This window comes from Microcebus murinus, chromosome 19, assembly GCF_040939455.1.
Source record: "Microcebus murinus isolate Inina chromosome 19, M.murinus_Inina_mat1.0, whole genome shotgun sequence".
Taxonomy (NCBI): domain Eukaryota; kingdom Metazoa; phylum Chordata; class Mammalia; order Primates; family Cheirogaleidae; genus Microcebus; species Microcebus murinus.
The window spans coordinates 27,267,182-27,284,557 of record NC_134122.1 but is presented as its reverse complement, the minus strand read 5'-3'; the positions used below and the strand labels follow the sequence as shown (position 1 = coordinate 27,284,557).

Below are 17,376 nucleotides of genomic sequence, written 5' to 3'. Positions count from 1 at the left end.
TGGCCATGCAGGCAGGGCCCCAAAGTTTCCATCCCAGGTCTCCCCATGTCCCGCATCAGCCATGCCCACCCACTCATGTCTGTGATCTGCAGCTCCTCCCCATCATCCATGTTGTCCACCACAGTGACGCCTTGGCTCACCCAGTGGTATTGCTTAGCATTGGGGACCAGCAGCAAGCTCTCTGCCAAGGGCAGCAAAGCAGGTTAACAGCTCGGTGATACATGGTTTTATTCTCTTTCATTCCTAACTAATTTCTCTAAATGCCTCTCACATACTAGGCACGACGGCGGGCATTGTGAGAGTTACAGGGCCGAATGAAATATGGTCCCTGCCACCTGGTACCACCAGAATCACAGAGGGACTTGAACAGCCTCATGCAAGGAGCTTTAGAACAGCAAGAGGGTCACAGGAACTTGGCTGCATCCTCTGTCACTTGCCTCAGTACTTGGCATCTAGTAAGTACCCAGTAGATATTTGGATAATGAATTCTTATGTCTCTCCCTCCTCTGTCCTATGAAGAGCAGAGTCTTCTACCAATGTAGAAGGCAATATAATGGCTGCCGCAAGCAATACAATTGTCTGCATGTGACACACATGGGAATATTGTTACTTTTTTTTTTTTTTTTTTTGAGACAGAGTCTTGCTTTGTTGCCCAGGCTAGAGTGAGTGCCGTGGCATCAGACTAGCTCACAGCAACCTCAAACTCCTGGGCTCAAGCAATCCTACTGCCTCAGCCTCCTGAGTAGCTGGGACTACAGGCACGTGCCATCATGCCCAGCTAATTTTTTCTATATATAAATATATATTAGTTGGCCAATTAATTTCTTTCTATTTATAGTAGAGACAGGGTCTCGCTCTTGCTCAGGCTGGTTTCGAACTCCTGACCTCAAGCAATCCACCTGCCTCGGCCTCCCAGAGTGTTAGGATTACAGGCGTGAGCCACCGCGCCCGGCCCTATTGTTACTTTTATAAAGAAATACACTCATTTCTGTTTTTCTTCAGATGTGTGCTCCTCTTGGTCTGTCTTTGTATATTTACTTTTGGAAGGAGACATGGGTATAAGAAATGTTTCCTTTTCATTTTATCTCTCCTAAAGGGAAAAACTAAAACACAAGAAGGAAGATAAATTTGCCACTCTGCTCCAGCATGAGGGAGACAATAGGGCTTGGTGGGGAGTTTGGTTAACAAGAGAGCTTGAGCACCAGACAGGGGAGCCAACACCACTCAACTGCCCTGATTAGTACCAGGTGGGAGGGCAAACTCAGAGATATTGGATCTTCTGCTAATCTAAGAGAACCTAGGAAATTAGATTTTTATGTGAAGGCTTCTAATTTCAAAATGCCATTCATTAATATAAAAATATACTTAGTTCAACACAAATAAAGCTCTCTGTGGGTGGGGGATGGTGCCCAATGCCCTCATCTCTGGCTGGGTTAGGAGGTGTGCCTGTGGAAGATTGAGTCCTCATCCCCCTTCCCACCTTATGTCCTGAGCAGATCTGCCATGGACAGTTGGCCATGTTGGTGCCCGCACAAGGGCATCAAGTTGAGTGGGTGAGAGCACTCTGCTCTCCGAGCTGTGCACCCAGTGTGGACTGTGTCCGCCCAGGGGGAGCCTGTTGTTACTGAGCATGCAAGCACTGGCAGGGCTAATCATGGTCCTGGCTGGACACCTCTGCCACTACCTACGCGTCAGACTCAGAGAGAGCAGGTCCCAGTCTCAGGGGGATCTAAAGCCTCCTGTCCCAGGTCCATGTCTCAGCCATGAGTTGCAGGCAGCCAAAAACCTTATCGGTGAAATGGGCCAACAACAGTGTTGAGCCTCATATGGCTACTGTGAGGACAAGATGTGCAAGTATAACTTTCAGAAAGTTCCCTGTGACGCATTCACAGAACTTTAAACTGAAGGGATTGTCATAGGACCACAGAGGTGACACATGACCCTTTGCATGCGGGAATTCTTTTCATGATTGAAAAGAGGAAAAGTGAGTTCGGGGCAGGCAGACGAATGTAAAGATTTTTACCAACAAGTTCAGGCTTCTTGTTTGAGAGAATCTGGTAGAAAATGTGGTAGCCTCTCTCAGCTGCTTGCTGTGAGATGACACGAGATTTCTCTAAGAGATCTGAATGAGAAGAAGCAAAGACACTAGTGAGAACAGAGCCGTCTCCCTGGAGTTCAGGGTTCCATGGAAAGCAGGAACCCCTCTCTAAAGCCCAGTGCAGTGGCCAGGTTGCCAGCGGTGGGCTCCACTCTCCCCTCTCCCGAGGCACAGCCTTGAGGGCCCGACTGCCCTTGGGGAGGCCTTCGAGGAGGGCTGTCTCCTGGGCACTAATAGGCCGCACTCAGAAGGGCTTCACACTTGTTTTAATGCTCCTCTGTTGCTGTTTTGAAACTCTTAATGCATTTTGAACAAGAGCCCTTCATTTTCATTTTGCACTGGGCCTCACAAGTTATGTGGCTGGTCCTGCCTGGACGAGCCCGCCACAAGGGCCTGACTTACAGCTCTCGATGTCAGCTCCAGCCAGTTTGCCTGTAGTTCCGAAATGGATCCGGATGAACTTGCCCTGAATAGGGAGGAGAGGGTAGTGGTCAGGAGGGAGGTTGTCCAGAGCTTTAGAGCAATACGCGGCCTGGATTTAGCCAAGAGTCACTGTTCGGGATATAACCAGGGCACATGGGGTTGTATGCAGAGCCTTGAAGTTCCCATGAGGAAGGACTCAGAGGCTGAATCTAGGGTCTGTGGTTTGGGGCATTTGTGGGGGAAGGGAGTGCTCAGCAGAAGGGGCCGAGATCCTTTGGGATTCTGCTCAGAGGCCAGGCATCATGGGAATTTGGCCAGCTAGGTGGTGGGAACTGTGCCGAATCTCCTTATCAAGAGACAGCCCCTTCTTCTTCCTGACTTGTGGTAGAGTCACCAATGAATTCTCCTGGAGACAGGAATCTGTTTCGGTCTTGGCTGCTCCTCGGCCTATCTGCCTTCACCTCTGTCCCTCACCCGCTGGCCTCAGCCCTGTTTCCCTGGGGGTTCCTGCCAGCTCCCTGGGCTCTGCCATGGGAGGCCCCAGAGCAGGCTAGCGAGGCTGGACGGAAGGCCAGGTGTGGCTCCTCCTTGGGCGGCACCTCAGATGGTGCTGAGTTTCCCTGGTGTTTCCAGCTCCCGCCGGAAGGCCAGCCACGCTGGTTTCAGAATCCACCGGGGCCCAGGAACAGCACCTCTCCTACGTCCTTCCAGGGGGTCGCAGCTTCCCACAGCTGAGAATCTCTGCATCAAAGCCCCTTGATTGAAATACTGAAGTAGGTTCTGTTCACTGATTAGGTCCTAATTAGCACAACTTAAAAATCTCTGGGAAGGAGATGCCTGGGATTTCCTCTTTCCCTTCAAGTTCACTTAAATCAACCCCCATTTCTTCACCTAGAACAGGGTCATGGCTCCTGTCCTATCACCCCTGGGTTCACACTTACGAAGCGAGAGGAATTGTTGTTCCTGGTGGTCTTGGCGTTCCCGAAGGCCTCCAGCACAGGGTTGGCCTGGATGATTTGATCCTCCAGGGACCCCTGTCCCTGAGAGAAACCCAAGGTGGGGTGACCAGGGCTGAGGGACTGAGCTTGCTAATGACAGTGCCTTATGTGCCAGGGACCCAGGAGGGGAGCGGCCTTGGGGCTGCTGGGAAGTCAGGGCCAGAGGGGCAACATGTAGTGACCTGGGGCAGATGGCCACTGCCTGACAATGTCTGTCCTTCTACAGCTCCATAATGTCAGGTGGGTGGGGGATTCCTTGATTCCCAGCTATTTCCTCACTTTGCTGTTCGTGGGGAGACCCCTGAGTGAACCTGAAAGTGCCGCCTCCCTCCTTGTGCATCCTTGGTCTCCCTCGGGAGCTCTCCTATGCTCTGTCGGCTTTTTATAGCTGCTGCTAGTCCAGTCTGTGCTCCTTGTGCCCCTGGGACAGCCACAGCCTACAGAAGCAGCTTAAGGCAGAGCCCCCTTCCCTGTCTCTCCTGTGCCAGTGTCCTCCTGGGGGCAGATGTGGCCTGGGGCAGCAGAACCAGTGCTGCGGGAGGAGACCCTGCTCTATGGTCACCTTCTCCCTGTGTGACCCCAGCCAAGTCGCTTTTCTCCAGCCTCAATGTCATCATCTGTAAGATGACCCTGACCCCTAGAGCCACTGTGAAGGTCTCACAGGCTCTGCTGTGTGTTGCAGAACTTGGAAGATGGGAAATGGACCCTGAGTCCACCCTGTCAGCTGTACCTTCTTATCGGAGGGCTTGCCAGTCCCTCCAATGTTGGCGAAGTACTGGATCACCTTCTTCGTGTTCTCAGTCTTGCCAGCTCCGGATTCTCCACTGTGGGTAGAAAACGGGAGTGGAAAGAAATGCCAGAAGAGAGTGCATTGGCCAAGAAAAGGAAGCAACAGGAAGTATACATTTCTAGTCACATTGTGCCCCTGGCCTAGACAGATAGGCAGGTGGGGAGGCCCTAGGGGTGCAGAGTCCCCCTCGGGTTAGCAGGTGCAGCCTTACTCGCCCTGTTGAGCCCACTCACTGCCTGCAAAGTTCCCTACAATATCCCCCAATTAATTCTAAGAAGGCTTAATTACATGTATAAGACAGAGACCTAATTATATGTGTATAGACTGAGAGACAGAAGAGACACTTACGTGATTAGCATAGACTGATTTTCACGCTCTGTAGGGAAGAAAACAGCAACAGGAAGATGTAATTAGGAAACATTTAGAAAGTAGGCATTTGATGATACCCCAGCCAAACATTCAGCCCTTCCCCAAGTCCCAACCAGCTCAGATCGTGGCCTTGGCTGCACTTGGAGGCCAAAAACCCAGTTTTGTGTGACCACATGTCCACCACAGCAGTCTATAGAAAGGGCCAAGAATTTATCAGCCAGTTTCTACCAGCCAGTTCTCTTGGATCATAAAGCTACCCAGTCATAAGCAACATAAAGAGAAATGGTCACAAAAATCACATAAAGGAGTCACTATACCATTCGGCAAAAATCGTCCAGATAATGGTTAAGGGTGTTGACTTGAGTTCTGGGCAAGTTACTTACCTTGGCATCCCATGGGTTTGTGAAGCTTAAATGAGATAGGGTGTGCGGTAGGGCTGGTGCCTGAAGGGTGCTGTGTGCATTCACTGAGCACTAGCACGTGGTGTTAATATCACATGCAGCTGCTACTGTAGCTGCTCAATATCTAGCAAAGAACTTCAATGGGTGGTGCCGGGTCAGGACTGGGATGAGGCAGCAGCGGTTCCAATGCTCATGGAGCCACAATGGCAAAGGAAAGCTTGTCTCCCGCTACCCCAGCCCCAGCAGCCCTTGCCCCCACGCACCCATGAGCATGTCATGGTAGGCGTTGTCAGAGATGGAGAAGAGGTGGGGCGGCATCTCTGTGCGCTTCTTGCCCTTGTACATGTTGGCCATGTGGGCCCCATAGATGGGCAGCCACCTGTAGGGGTTGACTGTCACGCAGAACAGGCCCGAGTAGGTCTAGCAGGAGGAAAGGAAGATGGTTAGCTGGCCGACCTCCTGGGGCCCTCTTCCCTCAGCTGAGTCCCTCTTCCCTCGGCTGAGTCCCTCCAGGCCCCAGCCTATCGCAGAGCAGGCTGTGAACAAAATGAGTCTTCTGGGGGCAAAACCTATGCCTGTCTGAGTCTCTATTCATTGAGCAAGATGAGCTTTCTCTTTAATATGTATTTTTTTTCTTTTGTTTGATGACAGATGCTCCTTGATTTATGTTAGAGTTACATCCAGATGAGCACATGGTAAGTGAGAAATGTTGTACTGTAAGTTGACTTATGATATTTTCAACATATGATGAGTTTATTTAGATGTAGCCCCATTGTAAATCGAGGAGTGTACCGAATGGGTATTGCTTTTGTGCCATTGTAAAGTCAGAAAATCATTAAGTTAAACCATCATATGCCGGAGGCCATCTGTATTTGAACAGGTAACACAGTCACTATGTGGACACATACACAGCAAAAGGACCTAGTTTCTTATACCCTCTTCTGTGGTTTTTGATGCATGTAAAACAAATCCACAGACACATTCTTAGCCCCTTCCCCTTGTTTATAGAACAAAAGATGGTATTCTACAGTACTGTTTTATGTCTTGCCTTTTTCACTTAATATATCTGAGAAATTGTCCATGAGGGTCCAGTGTGACACTTCTGGGGTGATTTTGGAGCTGCAGAGTCCTCACTATGTGGACATAGTTCCCTACTGATGGGAAGCTGGGTTTGACCTAGTCTTAAAAAGAGACCCCAACTTCTCTTTTCACTCCAAGATCGCAATTTGGTAAGAAATCACTCCATGCAAAAAAAAAAAGACAGAGAAACCAACAAAGTAGTAAAAGAAATTATCTGAGGGGAGGGAGAATAAGTGCAGACAAGAAATGGCCAAATCAACGTGTCCCAAACTTTCCCTTCTTTTTTTTTTTGAAACAGAGTCTCGCTTTGTTGCCTAGGCTAGAGTGAGTGCCATGGCGTCAGCCTAGCTCACAGCAACTTCACACTCCTGGCTCAAGCAATCCTCCTGCTTCAGCCTCCCAAGTAGCTGGGACTACAGGCATTCACCACCATGCCCGGCTAATTTTTTGTATATATATTAGTTGGCCAATTAATTTCTTTCTATTTTATAGTAGAGACAGGGTCTCGCTCTTGCTCAGGCTGGTTTCGAACTCCTGACCTCGAGCAATCTGCCCGCCTCGGCCTCTCAGAGAGCTAGGATTACAGGCGTGAGCCACTGTGCCCGGCCTCAAACTTTCCCTTCTTGTTGCTGCACGGTCGCACTGACTGCTGATGCTTCTGCCATGTGCCTCTTCTCAATTCAACTTTAAACCCTTCCATTTTGGTCCAAGTGCCTCACCCAGCTTCTCCATAGCATAACTGAGTTTTTAAGAAGAAACTTATTAAATAGAACATAATCTGAAGAAAAAGTAGCAAAGAGAAGATGAACAAGACCCCATGGGAGAGCTGAGAGTATGACAAGCAGCGTCCCATCCTGGGACTGCAGCCACTGGGTCACAATTCCCCTCCAGCCCGTCTCAGCTCTGGTGTGGGGACAGATGGTGGCGCGGAAGCCAGCTCCATCTGCATTTTGGTCAGGAGAGGTATGAGAGGGAAGCATTTGGGGCTGTGAGAGCAGCCCTTGCCTGCCAGAGTTGTTCAACTAGTGATTCCATCGAGGTGCTTTGATGTCAGAAGTTTCTCCCTGCCCTGGTCCCTCAGGTCACACTCCGCGGAGCCTGCAGTCCCTTAGCCGGAAGACACAGTGGCCATCCTCAAGAAGCAAGGGCTTGGCTGCAGAGCAGGCCCGAGTAAGCCCAGCCCTGAGCTTGGCCATGGAGCCCACTGACACCAATATTATCAGTCCAGGCTCCAGACCCGGCCAAGGGTGCAAGTAGCTCTTCCTAGACCAGTGGTCAGAGAATGCCCTGGTAGCCTCCAGGCCTGGCAGGTATCCACAAAAGCATTCCAGAGACCTTCCAGCACCTCCTGGGCTATGGTGCTGCAGGGGCCTGAATCCAGGACCAACAAGGCAGTAAAGGAGGATGAGGGGAGTGGGGTGCAGCAGCCACAAACCCAGGCAGGGAAATCCTTCATGGCCTCGACCTTGAAATCAGGTGCACCTCACCTATTCCTATCAGACAAGCACCTTTCCTCTTTAGTAAAGACATATGGAGAAACAAACACCAAAACTTACAATCCACTTGGGAATGTAGTCACCAGCACCTTGAGGAAATCATCCTCTGTCTTAGGATTTCCAAGACACTTAGAAGACTGATTGTAAACCACTTTGGTCATCACCTCAGACAAACAGAAACCAAACTCTTTCAAGGATGCAGCCTGTTGTTCTTCCTAAGTCCCTCAGGCTACATTTAAATCACATTTCCTCATGTTTTTGTCTGGCTAGATGGTTGGATGTCTGGATGGGTGGATGGGTGGGTGGATGTTTGGATGGATGTATGGGTGGATGTTTGGATGGATGAATGGGTGGATGTTTGGATGGATGGATGGATGGATGAATGGATGTTTGAGGGGATGGATGTTTGGATAGATGGATGAATGGATATTTGGATGGATGGATATGTGGATGGATGGATGGATGAATGGATGGATGAGTGGATTGATGTATGTTTGGAAATCGCCATGGAGAAAATGATGTTTTGATTGGAGCATTTGAGGAAGTGGGGAGGAGCATGAGGAGGAAGATTTCTGAGTGACAGTCTCAGTACAAAGTATTTCAGCTGCCCATGGAGATGTTGCCATTACTGAGATGCTGAAGGCTTGGGTGGAAGTTCTATCATGTCTGTGCCCTTGTCTGAGTGATAATATGCATTAGGAATAGGGAGGGTGGAGCAGGTATCCCTTTTTCAAAAGAGGGGCAGAATATCTGCAGGCCCCTGTCTTCCCCACCTCAGCCCCATCCTGGGCACTCACATAGATCCTCATGTTGATGTAGCGCTGGCGCAGGTTGTCCAGGATGCTGGCCTCATTCAGGAAGGTCATGTCTGCCATTTCACTGGCCTGGTAGAATTTGGGCGGGTTCATCTGCTGGATATCCTCCTTCTTCACGGTGACCGTCTGGGGGGTCAAGACAAAGTAGCAGCGTGAGGTTGAGTGAGGGGGCCTGTGGGTTCCCCGAGTGGCTGCCTCCTCTGCCCATGGATCCCTGGCTGTTGTGGCTCCTGGGTATTAGGGCCTGGGTGGGCCACAAGCCCTGAGCACACCAACTGGACAGAGGCGTCCCCACCAATATGCTGTATGGCCTGGCCTGCCCAGTGAGCTGCAAGACTCAGTCACTGGCCATAAGTCTGGGCCATGTGGCCGACATCTGCAGATACTGCCCAGCGAGAGCACCAGAGGGGCTCCTGAGAGGCCTGTTGCCAGGACCAGTGACCCTGGTGATGAAACCCTCAGAAGCCCTCAACAGCAACCTGAACCCCTCTTCTCCCTTTGTAGGCATCAGATTCCTGACCATACCTTTATACGAGACTTTGCCCCAGTGTTTGGGGGGATGTCTTGCTGTCACTAGCTCCAACCTCATCTCCCAGGCCAGTCCTCTGAATGTTGAAGAGTTCTAAGACCTCTGGTCTCAGTTGTCCTTGGTCATTGATGGGGGACCATTTGGGGATGGCCAGAACCCTGAGTGTTGCCTCAGCTTAATTGTGGTTGCCTGGAAAACTTGGTATCATTCATCTACTCTGTGCTCTGGGAAGTGCTACAACCATCCTCTAACAGGAGTACAGGCTGCTCCCTCACATGGACCCCACCGTGAAACTCAAGAGGAGGGAAGGACCAGTGCTGGATGCTGCGTGTCCACCCACTGGTGGTTGGCAAGGCCTCATTTGCAGATGTATGTATATATGTATGTATGGATGGATTGATAGATAAGTGTTTGGAAGGATGGATGTTTAGAAATATGGATGAGTAGATGTTTGGATGGGTGGATGTTTGAGTGGATGGTTGGATAGATGAATGAATGGTGGCTGTTTGGATGGATGGATGGATGGATGGATGTTTGGATGATTAGATATTTGGATGGATGGAGCTATTAATATATCACTAGCCTGACCCTTTAGGCAATGTGTCTTTCTGAACACTATAGACCAACCTCAGAAGCTGCTGGTGTAGCCTCACACTTGGGGAAAAGGTTATGTTTATTATTTATAATTTCATCCATTATCCAAAAGCTGAATGGAGACCTTAAGCACATTCCTAGGGTGGCCTTATTCTGATAAATGTCTTCTCTCTTTATCTCTCTTTTTAATTGAAAAGTAATTTAAATAACAGATTTAGAATCTAGCGAGAGCCTCCTCTCTGGTGGGTGGTGGCATTTAAGGTTGAAACCGGCAGAGGTGTTGATGTTGATTAAATGTCTCAGGTGACCAAAGGCATGGATTGGGCTCCTGGAAGCCAGAACTAGGTTAGGATGAAGATCGTAGAGCCACAGGCTAAACACTGTTTCCTCTGAACCAGCAGGGCTAATGGTGTGGCATGTGGTCATTGCCTGGCAAGGTCTAATAGTGGGAAGTCTGCCTGGTTGGCAGGGAGTAGAGGTGGTCTGGTATTCCTTTCAGCCAGTGACTTTTTTCTTATTTATTCATAAAATAAGTTATAGTTAATTATACCTATAATACCTTTATTTAAATCCAGTGTTACTCCGTAGCCTTATGTCTTTGTTCATATGTATATCAAGTGTTAAACGTAATTATTGCTGGGCCTTTGAACTTTGCTTTTCTTTAATATAAAAAACTGCTGCTATTAAACATATTTGTAAATGGTTAAAAAAAAAAAGACACAGCAGCACATGTTTATGAAATAGAGCTGTCATAGCCACATGGCTTCTGGCCCAGGGTGCCACACGCCCTCTGGTGTCCTGGAAGTAGCAGGAGTGGAGCATCCAATGGACTCAACTCCCAGTCCAGCCCCATGGCACCATGTGACTTGGGATGGGGAAGGACTTCTGAGATCATAACAGCCTTCATTGCGTCCCCTCTGAAGTGGGGGTAACAGTGGCCTCCTTGGCTGATTGCTGAGAGAATTACATGGACCTAAGTGGAATCATGCGAAAATACCTTGTAAACTACAACATCCCCTCCCTGTATTACAGAGTACCTCTGACCTGTGCTTTTCCTCCAGCCCAATCCATCCTGGTAGCTGAACAGAACTCGCTCTTTGATCTGGGGGACATTTTTCAGGGATGTGACTCATATCTCTCTGCCTTGAGTGCTAGTAGTGGTTCCAAAATAGTAATGAACTTTTCCATTTTTTTTAAAGACATTTCCTTGCTCCCACCAAACCACCTTGAAGGATAAAATTAAAAGCAAGCAAGCAAAGAAGATAAAAAGGAAGTAGCAGTGAGTGTTCAGCAGTAGATATGTGGGCTCCTGTGCAAGGTGGACAGATCCTCTCCCCATACTGCACCCCAATTTCTTCATCTATGAATGAAAACTACCTCCAGCTCCTAAGTCCTGGCATCTGGGATCAAAGCTTCAGACATGATTCAGAAAATAAATATGTCTTAGCTGCCTGCAGCTTTAGATGTACAGCCTGAATATATACTGGGATTTCTGGGACTTGTAATAATGTATGAGTATAACAAGCAGATCATCTGAAATCTTGGCAGTTTTGGAAAATCCACCTAGTAGTGATCTCCGCGCCCATAGTAAATCAGGCTGCGTTCTACTTGGAGTCCATTTTCCGTAGTTTTCAGATCTCTGGTCCTCGCCCCCATGCGGGCACTTCCCTTTCAGCCCCAGTAGAGGAACTGGGGTCTTTGACTTTCTCATAGGAGCCAGGTGAGTCAGCACCAGAGGCTCCATTTGTTCTGTCCCAAACCCACTCGCTGGCCCTGTCCACTGCGCATACTCAAGGAAGTTAAGTGTTGTCACATCATTTCTCACTGCAATCCTGTCCCCTCTGAAAAGTATGTTTCTCCTGAGAATTAAGCTTGACTTTCACATCTCCCTGTGGCTCCAGCCTCCCTGTCTTTTTACTGCCACGCCCGTCGAAGGCGGGCACAGAGAAAAACGGAGTGGTTGTTTATTCTGGTCATCAAAGATCTCTAGGTTTTTTTATTCATGAAAATTAACCAGGGACTGACCTCCCCCTCCCCTTTGGTAGCCCGCCGTGGAAAGGCGGTATGGCAATGTAGAGGGAGAACCAGCACTGGAGCCAGATGCCGCAGGTTTGGATCCAAGTTCCTCATTTGCTATCTTAGCGACCTTGCCCCAGTAACCTCAGGTACATTTGATCCTCAATTTCCCTTCTCTGCAAAATTGGGTCAATAAATTCTACTACATAAGGTTGTCAGAGGATTAAACAAATTGTCAAGTGCCTCACTAGGGGTCAGCCACAGGGTAGGGGTTTAAAAATTTTCTATCCACTCAAGTCATACCTCATGATCAGATGCAATGTGGACCAGAAGAGAGAGGGGTGTGTTGGTCAACCAGCTGTCTAGGGGGGGAAAATCCCTGATCTGTAGCCTTTGCCAATTTCCATGGTGTAAATACTCCCACCATGGCCACTAGCAAGCTATCACAGGTTTAACAACTGGCTGTAGAGTCCCTGAATGTTTAGTGTTGTGTCTTCATAAGCCAGGTTGGGTCCAGCACACTACCGCTATGCAACAAGGGGCTTGAGAAACACCACCTGTTACTCCCACAGTTGAGTTAGGGTGTTTGGGGTCCTGTTTCGAGTTCCTCATGCCACCTTAGGCCACAGCACACTGGGAGACTGCGGATGGGTGGGGTGCTCACTCTGACTCTTAGAAAATAGATCCTGCGTGAGATTCTTGTCATGTCAGGATCTCTATTGTGATGGAGCCTCAGAGAGGAAAATCATCTTGCCCAGGGTCACACAGCTTGAGTGTAGTTGAGTCTGGAGTTGATCCCCGCATGTGGGACTTAGAGACATCTACTCTTTTTGCTCCCCTGCCCCTTGGGCAGAAGCAGGTCCAGAGGAGGCCTGGGTGCCTGCTACTGCCAAGGTCAATTTACTCCTGGAGGTCATTTCCCACTCACCTGGTTGGTGATGGTCTTCACAGTGACTTGGTCACCCTGTTCAGACTGGATCTCCCCAGGGATGAAGCCCTCCTTCTCGTCTTTGACCCAGCAGGACCTCTTAATGTCGTAGGGTTTGTTCATGGCTTCAATCCTCTCCTTGTCGGGAGGTGCCAGGAAGGACATGGGATCCACATTGTCCCCACATTCCCCTTTGTACCCACCAGGCATCGTGGCTTGGCTGAGGGAGGAGCAGGACGGAACCGAGGGCAGGAGCCTGGGCTTCCCTGGGTGCTGTGGGGGAGGCAGGCACAGGCTAGAGCAGACGCCCTGGGAGAGACAAGGGCTTGCTTCCCGATTGTCACTTTGGCTGTCTTGGTACCATTAGGTCTTCATAACCAAGACTAAGAAATCAGCAAATAACTCCCCACAGCGGGGTGCCCCACACAACAAAATGCTTCTGCATCTGCCATCTCATACGCTCCGGACTCCCAGGCTGCATGCTGGGGATCGGGAAGCCCATTTTATGGAGGAGACCAGAGCAAGGAGAGATGGAACCAAGAGTTTTTAATCAGGGCCCACAAAATGGGACAGGAAAACAATTTTCACTTGGTTTTTACTTCCCTTCAGGTATGAACAGAGGCCACAGCCACCATAGGGCCAGCACAGCCTATCTTGCTCTCCACAGAAATCAGAGGGGTTCTTTCATTTTAGAGTGGGCACAAACATTGCAAGGTATTATTTATCCTCATCTCAACTTTGAAGTTAGGGTCTCTTTAGAGTCTCAGTGAGATGTTGTTATTTAAATTTATTAATAACGAAGGACATTTATTATTACCACATCACAAATTAATTTTTAATATTTTCATAACAGTATTTCAATATCATTTGTTTCCTTGGTAGCTCTATGTATTTTATTCTTTGTATTTAAAAACACTAATCTGGCTGGGCATGGTGGTGCATGCCTATAATCCCAGCAGTCTGGGAGGCCAAGGCAGGAGGATCGCTTCAGCTCAGGAGTTTGAGGTTGCTGTGAGCTAGGCTGACAATATTGCACTCTATCCAGGGCAACAGAGTAAGATTCTGTCTCAAAAAAAAAAAAAATCCACTAATCTGAGCAGGGGTCCACAGGCTTCACCAGCTACCAGGCAGGTTCCTGGTACAAAATGATTGCCTCAGTCAGTGACTGTCTTTCCTGAAACAAGGACAAGCTAGGGTCAAACAGAGGCCTCTTGATTTCCAAACTCCATATGGATTCACTGAACCCCTAGAAGGGAGGGGAACCGGGGATTCAAGGGAACAAAGAGAGAAGCTTCCTCAATGTGTCTTGGGGGTGAAGAACCTTCTCGAAGTTTCAGGGAGAATGTGGTTCTGAGACCCTTTGTCAGTGCTGCTGTTCTCCAGGCCAAGAATACAGCCTGTGTCTTCACATAACCCTGCTGGAGAGCGGGAGGTCTCCCGACCATGCCCAAGGTCCCTGCTGTGCTGTGCCACCGTGTTGCCTGCCAAGGCCCCTCCCTTTCTAAAAGAGGCTGAGTCAGTGCAGCCAGTGCCGGAGGCAAAGCCAGGTATGCTATCCCCGTGGGGCCTGTCTTAGCCAGTTCTGCTGGAGCCCAGGTTCTGTGTCCCCAAAGCTGAGCCATTGCACAGAAAACAAGAAATGAAGGAAGAAGAGTGGGGGTCTTGTGCCCTCGTGGGCTGCGGACCCCTTTGGTTGCCTGGTGATGCCTGGGGTCCCCTTGGACCAAATATGTCAAATTGAAGTAATAAAATACATAGGATTACCAGGGAAACAAGTGACATTAAAATATAATTAACCAAATATTAAAGATGCATGATACAGTATATATGTGTCTCTTTATAAACGCATGGAATAACTCGATCTAGCAGCAGGTCTAACAAGCACTGGTTTTGAAGCAGCAATGAGAATTAATGACATTTTGAGACATCTGTAACCATAATAATAATTTGATATGAAAATACCAGTGTCTTCTGGGCCCTACTAATAAGGCTGTAATTAATAAGAGACTGTGTTATAAAGGGGAGGAGACGACACATTTCAGTTGAAGCTATTGAAAATCACAATGGAATTGTTTTCTCATTGAAGATGCCAGGGCTCCCAGTTAAGAACTCCTGCCTAATCCTTCCCATGTCCTATCTTCAGGGAGCACTGGGCTGGGAGTCCTGGCTTCTGCCAATAGCATCGAGCAATTTTCTTTCAGTATCTAGGAGACCCAGCTCCTACTTAGCTCTGCCAGGAGCCACCTTGGGCAGTGCCGACACCTCCTTCAGCTTCCCTCCAACCCAGCATGCCTTCTGGAAGCTACAATTGCTCAATGTAAACTTCCTTTTGTCATTTGTTGCCCCTGCCGTGCTCAACTGCATTTTTGATTTTTTGGTTTCTTTGCTGTTCCATTTCCCTGGTTCTGCTTAACATACATAGAAGTCACCAGGGACAGGAGACCAAAATTCTCATGCAAAGGAAATTCAAGTATCAGCAAAGTCAGATTAAGATGCCTTTGACTTGCCTTGAAAAGAAAACATCTGCCCACATCTGAGGCTTGAATTCCTTTTCAATTGTTCCAGTGGGGACAGTGGGGGCGAGAAATTCTCCCTTGTTTATACCAATTGGCCTGCTTTTTTTAAAACAAAACAAAACAAAACAAAAAAAAACAGTGGTTCTGCTGTGAGCTGCAAGTGGAGGTGCCATTGCTATTGTCCTGGCCTGGCAGCCTGGGCACAGACCCCTCCCACCAGGTGCTACCCTGAAGGATGTCCAGATCTCTGATACCAGTACTACCTTTCAGTGGCCACCAGCCTCTTGCTTGGTCAAGACCCCCACCAAAGGCCCCCTTGCATCTAAAACACTCCTGTCTTTCCAGACATCTTTGATAACCTTTGGCATCTTTCCCGCATGTCACTTTGGCTGTCTTGGTGCCATTAGGTCTCGATAACCAAGACCCATTGTCAAAAATCACAAACCACAAAACACAGAAAACATTTAGCTCACGGAATGCAAAGCTGCAAGGGTCCTCAGAATGAAAGACACTTTATAGAGCACAGGAGGGGCAGGGCTGGGATTGAACCCAGCACGAATCCAGCCCCACCGTCCCAGGAAGGCAGGTGGCACAAGGGGAAGGGGCTGATCCAGGTTCAAATCTGAGCTGCTCTTGTTTCCCTGTGGAGTCCTGGCAGCTCTCTGGACTTGTCCCCTCATCTGTTCATACAGCAGGCCTGGAGCACAGTCAACTGGAGAGTTGACCGGGATGCCGCCTCTGCAGCCCCCGGGGCAAGGCAGGTACTCACAAAATGCTTGTACCTGCCTCCCCTGCCAACCTCTTGTCATTACCCACGATTGCCTCAGGTGACTCCTGCCAGCGCTCCTCCTCAGCACCCCCAGCCCGTGCCCCGTCTCCCCCAGCACCCCTGCGGGTCCTACCTGAGACCACACTGGAAGAGACTGGGAGCCTGGCCGTGCCCTTTTATACCTGTCCAACAGGTCTGAGCCGGCAAAACCTTAAAAAAGAAAACCCCCCAGGGCTCCAGTGGCTCAGCTGGCCTCACCTTCCAGGGCCTGACTGGACACTCCTGGGTCCCTCAGGGGGGATCACTGGATGCCCTAAATGTAGGACATTCGCCTTCCTCTCGTGGCCCTCGTGGGGAAACTGATGACCTCAGCCCCAGGGTACAGGCTGCAGCAGAAATAGAATAGCTGTGTAATGAGATTTCCTCTTAAAGCTACCATTGGACCCATGGTGGGTGCCGGCTCTCAGGGAGGGACGCCCAGTTTCCTCACCCACAGCCTCTGACATGCATGAGCACAGTGACCAACTGGTTGATGGCTTTGTTCCTTCCATGCCCTCAGGCAGGAAGGCCCATGTTAGCCTGGACCTCACTCTTCTGGTCATGGCCATGGGCCCTCTCCAACCCCATGGCCAGCAGGAGCCATGTGGTGTCACAGTGCAGTGCCAGCCTCCAGCTCTGAAGCCCTGACTCTAGCTCCTCTGTGGCTTCCTGTGCATCATGTGGCAAGTCCCTGCCCTCTCTGGGCTTGCCTTTTCCATCTGTAAAGTGGGTGGCTGGGCTGATTCTCTGTAGAAGTCCTTTGTACTGTTTAAGTTCAGAGATGGCCTCTGGGTCTCCAGGGAGAAACCGCCTGGGGGACATTCTTCCTGGCATCTTTCTTCATCCCTATCTCCACCCCCCAAGTCTCCAATTCACTTTTTTAATGGAGATGAAATTTACATAACATAAAATTAATCACTTTAAGCAAACAACTCAGTGACATTTAGTATGTTCACAATGTTGCATAACCACCATCTCTATCTACTTTCAAAACATTTCATCAGCCCCAAAGGAAACATAGTATCCGGTAAGCAGTTTCTGCACCTAGCCTCTGGCCTATTCTAGGTATTTCATATGAATGGAATCTCACAATATGTAGGCTTTGAGTCTGGCTTCTTTTCCTTAGCATAATGTTTTCAAAGTTCATCCATGTTGTAGCAGGTGTCAGGACTTCATTCCTTTTTATGGCTGAATAGTATTCTGTTGTATGGATATACCACTATTCCCTTATCCATTTATTAATTGACGGACATTTTGGTTGTTTTGTGAATAGTGCTGCTATTAATTAATATACCTGTACATATATTTTTTGAGCACCTGTTTTCAGCTCTTTTGGATATTTCTCTAGAAGCAGAATTGCTGGGTCATGTGTTAATTTTATGTTTAGCTTTTGGGGGAACCACTACACTGTGGCCTGAATTATTTTATATTTCTTCCAGCAATTCACAAGGGTTCTCATTTCTCCACATTCTTACCAGTACATATTGTTTTCTAGTTCTTTGGTTATAGCCATGA

At 48.9% G+C, this 17,376-nt stretch overlaps 1 protein-coding gene across 1 annotated transcript in view; it reads right to left on the bottom strand.

The window, feature by feature from the left end:
• Nucleotides 1-12,747, bottom strand: part of MYH16 (myosin heavy chain 16) — a 57,290-nt gene extending 44,543 nt beyond the window's left edge. The window contains 9 exon segments of the mRNA XM_075994846.1: nucleotides 76-181; nucleotides 2,024-2,122; nucleotides 2,501-2,564; nucleotides 3,463-3,555; nucleotides 4,250-4,343; nucleotides 4,658-4,685; nucleotides 5,343-5,499; nucleotides 8,453-8,596; nucleotides 12,538-12,747. Of these exon segments, the coding sequence (XP_075850961.1) occupies nucleotides 76-181; nucleotides 2,024-2,122; nucleotides 2,501-2,564; nucleotides 3,463-3,555; nucleotides 4,250-4,343; nucleotides 4,658-4,685; nucleotides 5,343-5,499; nucleotides 8,453-8,596; nucleotides 12,538-12,747 (995 nt within the window).
• Nucleotides 12,748-17,376: the final 4,629 nt, after the last annotated feature.